Below are 10,162 nucleotides of genomic sequence, written 5' to 3' on the forward strand. Positions count from 1 at the left end.
TCACGGTTCATGGATTCAAGCCCCATGTCCGACTCTGTGCTGCCAGCTCAGAACCTGGAGCCTGTCTTCAGATTCTGTGTCTCCTTCCCTCTCTGACCCTCCCCTGCTCATGCTGTTCTCTCTCAAAAATAAAACAAAACATTTAAAAAAATTTAAAAAAACAAAAAAACCCAACAATAAAACAAAACCAAAATTGTAAAAGAAACTAGAAATCCATATCTTGTGGGACATTTTTCAAGCTTTGAACCATTGCACAGATCACAAAACACCCTCTGCTAGTAAATTTAGGTGTCAGGCTGCCAGTTTGCCACCCCTGATGTAAAGCCCTTTCCAAATGAATCTTCTTCCCTGTATGGTGTGTCGCCAACTCCCAACTGAAAACACACACACACACACACACACACACACACACACACACAACCATGCTGGAGATTGGTCTCAGCATTTTGAACCAGTGGTTAGATGCTCACATGGAAAGGTCTTTTTGAAGAGTCCAAGGCTGATTCTTGCTTCCCAATACTGCTGTAACAATCACCATGAACTGAACGGCTTAAACAATGCGAATGTATGGTCTTCCAGTTTTGTACCTCAGAAGTCTGACATGGGTCTCGTTGGGCTAATATCAAGCCCTATCAGCAGGGCCATGTTTCCTTCTGGAGGATCAGGGGAGAATCTGTTTTCTTGCCTTCTCCCACTTCTAGAAGGAAGCTGCATTCCATCATCCACAGCCCCCTTCCTTGTCTTCTAAGCCAGCAATGGGGCCTCAGTGTGAAAAGGTTCTGTGGTTTTCAGGATTCACATAATGGGGCCCACCAGACAGTCCAGTATTATTTGCTTATGCAAGGTTGTAGTTTAAAGTTTGTTTTTTCATTTATTTAAGTAATTTCTACACCCAACATGGGGATCAAACTCACTACTCCAAGAGCAAGAGTTGCGTCCTCCACTGACCGAGCCAGGCACCCCCCAAGTTGTGTTTTAATTGCCTCTGCAAGATCCCTTTTGCCACATGAGGTAACATTTTCTCAGGATCCAGGGATGAGGGTATGAACAGGGCTCTTCCCTAAAGTTTGGGATCTTTTGCTCCTTCAAAAAAAGCTCTAGGAAGAGAAATCTGTGATAAACTGGTCCTTCCTTTCTTCTTCCTTCCTTTCCTCTTTTCTTCCTTCTTTCTCCCTTCCTTCTTGTTTTATTTATTTATTATTAAAACAGTTTTTCAAATTCAGTATAGTTAACATACAGTGTTACATTAGGTTCAGGTGTGCAATATAATAATTTAGCAATTCCATACATCTTAGTGCTCATCACCATAAGTGTACTTTTTTTTTTTTTAAACCCTTAATGTTTAGTCATTTTTGAGAGATGCAGGGAGATAGAGCATGAGTGGTAGAGGGGCAGAGAGAGAGAGAGAGAGAGAAAGAGAGAGACAGAGACAGAGCAGAGCAGAGGAGGGGCAGAGACAAGGAGACAAGAATCCAAAGCAGGCTCCAGGGTCTGAGCTGTCAGCACAGAGCCCGACATGGGGCTCGAACTCACAAACCAGGAGATCATGACCTGAACTGAAGTCAGATGCTCAACCAACGGAACCACCTAGGTGCCCCAGCTTTATCTTTCTTCTTGACCGGCTCCATTCTCCCTGGTCAGCCTTCCTTCTGTGTGAGAAACTGCTGGCAGAGGCCTCTCTGCGCAGCCAGCGGGGCACTCCCAGCCGGTCTGGCTGCAGGTCCGCCTGCTACATCGGGCGCAGAAGCAACGGTTCTCTCTTAGCTCCGGTCCCTGCGGAGCCTCTCAGCTGGGATTAGTTGCAGGGGTGAGGGACTGGGCAAACAGCCCTCCCTCTCTCCAGTGGCAGCACAAGCTCTGGGGCTTGCATAGATGTCACACAGGCCAAGGCTGGAGGCGGCAAGGGCGGGAGCCCGCAGGAGGACCAGAGTGCCTGGGGCCTTGGCTCCGAGGGGCGTGGCCCAGCCAGACAGGAAGTGCAGTCTGACTCTAACACGGGCTCCTTTATTCAGGTGTCTTTACAATTCCTTTGCTAGGGTTCAGATGGCCAACTGCTCCCAAGAACAGGATTAGGGAGATTGGACGTTCGCCGTTGGTTTTGGCAGATGGGAACAAGACCCACCTGTGACAGTGGTTCCCACCCCACCCCCTACCCTCACCGCCCCCCAGCCCCTTGGGAAGAAAGCACTGATTCTTTCTGTGTAACGGCCGGGCTGTGGCCACTGGCTTCTCTCCCTGCAACCATATAGCTCCACAACACACACACACACACACCCACCCACCCACCCTTAAATGGTGGAGTTAGGTCCGAATGGCGCAGCAGCAGGATGATTGCACACACAGATTCTGGGCCAGAGCACCAGGTCTGAGTCCTAGCGCTTCCGTTTACTATTTGTGTGTCCTTTGGAAAAAGTATTTCTCACCTCCAGTTCCCTGTTCCTCAGCAATGCCAGGGGGCTTCACAGGGGTTTTATGGAGATTAAATGGCTTAGTGTGTTAATATCTGTAAAGACAGAAGACTGAGCAAAGCACGGCTTTGTTAAATAATAAAAATATGTAACCTGCTCTGTGAGGATAATCTTTGGTCAAATATACTTTAGTAGCTGTCCTTCTCTACTAGAAATTAGAAATAAATTCTAAAGTTCTTCGGCTTGAAAAACTTCCAGGGGATTTACGGGAGGCAGATGCAGCCTGCAGAGTCACACGGCTGCGATCACCTCAATAGCCATCTATTTACTAGACTAGAACAAAGGGGGTCCCAGTTCTACCGTACTCTGTACTGGTTGGGCCACACTGACAGGGAATTAACTGGTGCCTTTTGATTAGAATCCATGTTCCTAAGGATGACCTCACTCTGCCCCTTAGAACGATTTGACCCTCCACACTAATAGAAATTTGAGGCCCCAGGGGCACCTGGGTGGCTTAGGCCATTAGGTAAGCTGCCGCCTTCAGCTGAGGTCACGAACTCATGGTTCCTGAGTTCGAGCCCCATGTTAGACTCTGTGCTGACAGCTGAGAGCCTGGAGCCTGCTTCGGATTCTGTGTCTTCCCTCCTTTCTGCTTCTTCCCTGCTTGCTCTCTGTCTCTCTCGCTCTGTCTTTCTCAAAAATAATAAACATTTTAAAAAGTTAAAAAGAAATGCAAGGTCCCAGCTACTAGATCTTGCTGGCCTCCCATTGTCCAGGTCTAGCTGAAAGCACAGACACCAGCACTGGGTGCCACAATCAGAAAGAGATGGCTCTGTGGGCGAGGCTGGGGAAGAAACTAGCAACATGACAAATGCAGACTCTTGGAAACAATCAGAGCTGTTGGGCGGAAAGTAAGAAGACACAGGAGAGCCAGCGAGCTGGCTTCAAACCACGGGGAGGGACGGAGCAAGAGAAAGAACACTTATTAAATAGTGGCTGGGCTCTGAGCTTTTATTGCGTATCTAATCAAATGCCCATAGCAACTCTGGGGAAGCAGACAGAACTAAGGCATGAGTAGGTGGGGAAGAGACAAAATACTCGTCCAAAAGCCCTAATAACCAGGGAGCCCAGGCTGCCAGATCTTTGGCTTCATCTCCTTAGCACTGTATCGGGACTGAATGATGCAAGCGCAATATTAGAGCTTTTTCATACCGAGAGCTAGGAAAATGGTGTGGGAGTTGTGTACTGGTCCCTTACCATGACAGGTGTCCAAGCAAGTGATTGATGATGATCATGAAAGATTTTAGAAAGGCAATTTATTTATGCCTTGTTGGAGGGTGGAGATGGATTATCTACGAAAGTCCCTTCCAGCTTTGAGAGTCTGAGTTTCTGTACTTTGGGGTAAGATATACTTTTCAGGTATATTAAGTGATTTCTCTTCCTTGTATTTTTCACTTTCTCTTCTGTCTCCTCCTATTCATGCAGATATTCTGCTCTGGGAAAATGTCTTTTTTTATTAAAATTTTTTTTAGTGTTTGTTTATTATTGAGAGACAGAGAGAGACAGAGCATGAGCAGGGGAGGGGCAGAGAGAGGCGGGGACACAGAATCCGAAGCAGGTTCTGAGCCTGATGCAGGGCTGGAACTCCCAAACCGCAAGATCATGACCTTAGCTGAAGTCAGACACTTAACTGACTGAGCCACCCAGGCGCCCCAACCGGGTTTTTTTTTTTTTTTTTAAAGGAGGGATGTGGTGGCTGGCAGTATGACCGTGGGGATAACAGAAAGATCAGACTATTCTCTCTGGTTGGTGAGTCTAAATTTGCGCCAAGTTTACTAAGGAGATGGTGTTTCACTCAAGTGAGGCAAACTTGGAAAGATTACAAGAGGAAGCAATCACATCATGCCTCCTTCCCTCTCCTCCAATTCCTTGATAACCAGGGAAAACCCAAACCCCTGAATGAAGAACTTAAGGCTGGGGTCGATTTAAGGTGGATATTCTGCCACCCCATCACGATGAAATATTTGAAAATAAAAGGGTGTTTCTCACACACCTGAGTTTGGGAATAGAGACCTCTTTTAAGTTGGGTAGAGGGAGGGCATGTCTTCCCCGCAGCTGCACAAACCGGTCGCAAGCCTGAAATTTTTGGTCCTCTGCTGCCCCTGTGTGGACATGGAGGGAAATAGCAGTTCCGGATTTCACTTATGGCCCCGCGTAAAATTGGACTTGAGAGAAAGAATCCGCCCCTAAGAACTACTGGGGGTTTATGACCACCGTGAGGGAGTCAGGAACTGTGCTCTCCCCAGCAAGATGGGGTTCCGCAGGAGGGAGGTGGGGAGTCCCTGCAAACTGTCAATGAGTTCACAAGGCTCTTCTCTTGTCCACCATTTTTATTTTTCCTGGAGACACCTGCAGCCAGCAAGCGAGCGATCCTCAGAAGGCTCCCAGGCATGCCCCTCTGCAGCTCTTGGCTGCGGCCAGCGCCCACGGGCACCGCGCCAATCCTCCCACACCTCCTCTTCCTGTGCCTGGAGTAACAAGTCTGTGGGTTTCTCCCTCCGGTCTCACAGCTTTTCACACCCTCTCTGCACCGTCTGTCACTACACCACCATCTACACACACATCTAGACCATCACATTCGTGCTTGCGGCATCCCTGACTCCCTGCACAGGCACAGGGCAGACGTGGCACTTTTGTTTCGACAAGGGAGCGAGGGGAAACACTTGGGCACAATGGGGGAGAAAGGGCTCTGGGTCACTGTGAGCAGCCTGGCTGGAATCCGGGGTGTCTGAATCCCAGGACTGCCGTCCACCTACAGCGTGGCTGCTTCCTTCCCTGGTCAGCTCCCTCCTGGGCGCCCAGCACCCCCGCCCCCAGACCTCACTCCCCATCCCCTCCTTGCAAATAGCAACAGCGGCCGGCGGCCGGCCGGAGCCTCAGGCCTCTCGCTCTCCCACCTATGAGAGAGGATAGGGCATCTGGGCCTCCTCCCTCCAGCCGGGAGCCAGGGACCCATGTGCCTGGCCTGACCGCTCTTCCTCTCCCCTCATGCCTCCAGCCCCTGCCGCAGCCTGCGGTCCAGGGCCAGGAGCTGCCTCAAGAAGCCCCGGTTGGGGATGATGCCTCGGTGGTCCTTGACTTTCTTGATGGCCTCCACGAGGGTGAGGCGGTGGTACAGCATGAGGTAGGCCAGGACCAGTGTGGCGGACCGGCTCACTCCCACCGCACAGTGCACCAGGATCCTCCCTGTGAGGACAGACAGACACAGCAGGCAGCTGGGGGGCTGCTGGTAGGGGTTGGAGAAGGCTAGAGACAGAGCTATGGGGACAGGTGAGGAGGAAGACGAGCAAGAAGGGGTGCAAGGAGACAGGATGGGGTGCAGACTAGTGGTGGGAAGAATGCAGATCCCCCCGCCCCGGACAGAATAAGATGGATAACACACAGTGGCTCAGCTTCCAGAACACCCGAAAAAGGCTCACGGGCAGACACTCATCACCAATGGACGACTGGGTCTAGCACAGAATAGGGTCTCAGGTGATACTTCCCTCCTGCATTATCACTGCCACTCTATTAACATTTTGGGTTATCTCCTTCTCTTCTTTTCATGCATTGCCTTATACAAATAGCTGAGGGCATTTTTCTTCCCATTGCCTTGTACAGATGTTATACCCCGAGCATTTGTCATGTCATTGAAATCTCTTCCATCCTTGAATGCTCCGGCTTTCCCCTAACTTAACATCCACTGTTCCTTCCCCACCCCTTACTCTCCCCTCCTACCTCCTGGCTGGTTCAGTGCCCGGTGGATGAAATCCGCAGCCGTCTGGAAGTGGATGCTCATGTCAAAGGCGGGCGAGTCGTGGGCCTCGACACCCAGGTAGCGGATGCCCAGCCCCTCGTAGGCCTCTGGCGTCCCTCGCCACCTGCTGTGCGAGGCATTGAGGACATGGGTGATGCCCAGGCGACGGAGCTCCCTGCGGTTGTTGGCGATGTCCCTGCATAGAGTAGAGGTTAAAGGGAGGGTGGGGAAGCGAGGCCCTGGGGCGAGGAGCCCTGTCTCCTCCCTGGCCACTGCCTAGCTCATGTCATTGACTCCATGCTCCTGCCTTACTTCCTGATGACCTGGAGCAGGGGTGGGGGAGCCAAGATGGGCAATGACCTGGAGTCTTGCCCTTGAGCAAGGGTTGAGAGCACTGGGGAGGTTTTGCCTGGAGAAGAGAAGACTGACTGGGTGGGTGAGCAATCATCATAAAATATTGAAAGAGCTCTCCAAGGCGGCAGGCTTTGACTTGCTCTATGGAAGAACTCACTGGATCTGTACTTTGTGTAAGGAAGTCTGTCCCGACAGTGGAATCCTGCTGAAGAAAGACTGGAACCCTGGGAGAGAGTGATTTTCCCGCCACTGGGGCATTCAGGCAGCGGGAGGAGGTCAATGTGTAGGCATGGATGGGACAGAGGGAATTTGGACATCAGGTGGGTAGTTGGATAAGCTCACATTTCACCTCTCTGGTAACCTTGAGGTGCTGTGATTCCGGCCCTTGCTCCCACACCTAACTCCCCTGTTACTTTATACTCCGACACCCAGAATCTTCCCATGTTTTACCAGTTACTCCATGCCCACATTTACCCTGTGTTGTGAGGTCACCTTCAGGCATTCATCTGGGCCATACCCCTCAGCTTATGGGGAGACACCTCTCAGGCACCATGGCCATATCTCGGGGCAAAGGCCCTGGCCAGTGCAAACTCCTCAAGTAGAAAGAGCACTGAAGTTGAACCTGCAAGTCCTGGCTCTGCTACTTACGACCCGTGTGACCTTGGGCCAGTCACAACGTCTCTGAGCTTCAGTTTCCTCATCTGTAACCTGGGGGTAGTGGTACCTACCTCACAAGGCTGTTGTGAAGATTAAGAGAGAAAATGCATGTGAAAAACTCCTTGTAGACTGTAACGCCTTTAGGGGGGGAGGACCACTCTTCCCGTGATGCTCTTCTCTCCATGGCCCCCATCTTCCCCAGCCTCTGCACACATTGTGGCTTTGCCTGGTCAACTTTTCAGCTTACTACCCACTTCCTGGTTCTCAATGACTGCCTTCCCCCCAACCCCCTGAATCACAGCACAATAGATGGAAGGTCAGAGAAGTCTATTATGTCTGGTTCATAGCATTGGCACTCAATAATTAATTTTGCTAAAGCCATGACATTAGTACTTGAACAGAGACTCTGCCCAGAGTTGGGTATCTTAATAATCCTCCACTCTCTGTCCATGCACTCCTGCCCCTCAGTCTTCAACCTGGAACCAACAAAACAAGTCAGCACCCCCTTCCGCCCCTCTCCTTCCTTCTTGCGTGCACGCACACATACACATACACACGGCCATGACCCTGAGCTGCCAGGTACATACTGGTCTCCAAGGTAGAGGCCTGGCCAGACCTCATCCGCATGGTTACAGGCTGTCTTGCCCGTGTAGAGGAGCCTCTCCAGCTCAAAGACATTGAGGAAGGGGTGTTGAACAGCCGGCATCTCCTCCAGGGCCCCTCTCGAGCGAACAGGAGACCTGGAGCTACTCCGGGAGAAGCGGGCCATAAACGTCATAGACGCCCAGAGCCAGTTCCCAGGGCACATCTTAGAGGTGGCGGAAAGTGCGTGGCAGCTGCGGGGGCGGCTGCCGCGAGGATGGGTCCGTCTCCAGGTGGCTGTCGCTGGAGGAGGAACGGATGGGAGACACACCTGAGTGAGCGGAGAGCAGCTGCTTCCCTTCTTGCCAACTGGGCTGGGCCCTGGGGACAAGATCCTCAAGGGAGGGAAGGTAAGCCCCGCCCTGGGGGGGGCCTCCACGATTATTCTGTCCTTCAAGCTGCCGCAGCTCCTCTTTGCTCTTTGGCTCAGCCACGCAAGGAGGTGGGAGAGTCACATGTCCTTGTTTACGGGGAAAGGGAGCTGCCCAGCTGCCGGCTTTCTGCTCCACCACTCCACCCCCACGCCCGACGCACGTACACACACACACACACACACACACACACACACACACACACACACACACACACACATTTGATATTTGGGTGGCCGTGCCCACTGCTGGAGCTCTTGCCAGCCCGAATCTGGGTCTCATCTGCCCGGGGCTACAGGCAGAGAGCCTAGGGAGCTGGGGATGGGAACGAGGGGTGGCCTTGGAGCCATCCAGAGAGAATTAGCAGGAAGAGGGAGCAGCTGGGGCCGTGACATATGCCAAGCCTGTCTCCTCAGCGCTAGAGAGATGGGCTGCTTTAACCCATTGCTGCCCCACCACTGTTAAGAGTGCTATGGGGAGTGTCTCTTGGGGGCCAGGGTGAGTGGGGATTAGAAATGAAGAAGAAGTGCACATTTTTGAAAAATACTTGCTGGATACATGCACTAATGGAAGAAGGCGGCCGTCTATGTGCAAGAGACAAACCACCCTCCTTCGATCAGCGTACAGAAATTATTGACTAACCTCATCCCTAATATGAGGATTTCTGAGTCAGGCAGGGCTGGGCTAGTGTGTCCCGGTATGTGGGGGAGAGGTGGAGGCTGGGGGGCTGAAGAAGGGGGAGGAAGGAAAAAGGATGAGGGATCCTGCCAGGCCCAGGGGCTCAGAGGCTGAAAATGACCATCTGTGTTGCTGTTGGAGTCGAGTGGCCTGATGAAGGGCATGGGGTTGGCAGCGAGGGGCTTAGCAGGTGTGCCTGGGACTCCGTGGACAGCTGGCCCTTCTGAAAGTGGGAGCCTGTGCAGAGCTGGGGAGAGGCAGACTTTGAGACATATCCTGGGTCCTCCAGGCAGAGAGACCACTTGGCAAGACCCTCTCTCTCCTCTTCCTCCTCCTTCTCTCCCACTGTGATAGTAGGCTGGTCCCAAGGGTTCCCTGCCACTCCCTTCCTGGTCTTCTGCCCGGGCACCTCAACCAAAAGTCTAGTAGGGAGAGGCCATCTTTGACCTGCACACACTCTGTGAACCCATCCTTCATGGCCAGCCAGGACCTGCCCCCGTCCCCTTTCCCCCAGGCCAGGGGACACCATGCACCCACAACCCTTAGGAAGCAGGGGCATTAGGATCACGACTGCTGAGGGGAGCCTGGATCTTAGGGTGTTTGGGGACAGAGAATTTTTCAATGGCTGGGGCAGAAGGAACACAGAAATACGGCACTATGGTCTCCGCCGCCGCTGCCACCACCACCACCACCATCACCATCACCATCATCACCATCATCACCATCATCTGCCTTGTCTCCTCAGGCCTAAAGACCCCATCACTTTATTCCCAAACAACGGTTTCTTGGGTTCTCGAAACAGGTTCTGCTGCCTGTGTGATGCTGAATGATAAAAAGGAAGCGGGAAGGAGGCCAGGTGGAGGAAGGAGCTCTGTGGGACACTGTCCCCTCCCCCCCCCCACTCCCCGGGGGGCTGGAAAAGCCCCGTTCAGTCCCGGGGAGCCACCCCTCGGCCTTCTCCAATCCCAGCAGCCGCTTTCGGGGTGGGGGGGTGGCCCTCGCCCGTGGCCCCCTCCCCCAGCGGCCGCCGTGGCGGTTGTAACAGGTTCATGGCTGTCGCCCCAGCCCCGGCCGGCCCAGACAGCCGGGCGCTGACGGTGCAGGGAGGGAGCCCGGGGGAGCTCGGCCGGCTTGGCTCCCGCGTCCCCTGCCTCGGCGCTCTCTCCCCCGGACCCCACCCCGCCCCCAGCCTCTCGGCGCCCGCCGGGGAGGCGACCACCCCCCGCAGCCCCCGTACCTCGGCGCGAGCGCGGCCC

General features: G+C 53.1%; 1 protein-coding gene across 1 annotated transcript; it reads right to left on the reverse strand.

Moving 5' to 3' along the window:
• Positions 1 to 4,780: 4,780 nt before the first annotated feature.
• DUSP26 (dual specificity phosphatase 26) lies at positions 4,781 to 10,156 on the reverse strand. The gene is made up of 4 exons (XM_029936026.1): positions 10,144 to 10,156; positions 7,803 to 8,100; positions 6,186 to 6,400; positions 4,781 to 5,654 (listed from the first exon to the last, which is right to left on the reverse strand). Exons 2-4 carry the CDS (start codon positions 8,021 to 8,023, stop codon positions 5,455 to 5,457), a joined length of 636 nt encoding a protein of 211 aa, XP_029791886.1. The 5' UTR covers positions 8,024 to 8,100; positions 10,144 to 10,156; the 3' UTR covers positions 4,781 to 5,454.
• Positions 10,157 to 10,162: the final 6 nt, after the last annotated feature.

This window comes from Suricata suricatta, chromosome 1 (genome assembly GCF_006229205.1).
Source record: "Suricata suricatta isolate VVHF042 chromosome 1, meerkat_22Aug2017_6uvM2_HiC, whole genome shotgun sequence".
Taxonomy (NCBI): domain Eukaryota; kingdom Metazoa; phylum Chordata; class Mammalia; order Carnivora; family Herpestidae; genus Suricata; species Suricata suricatta.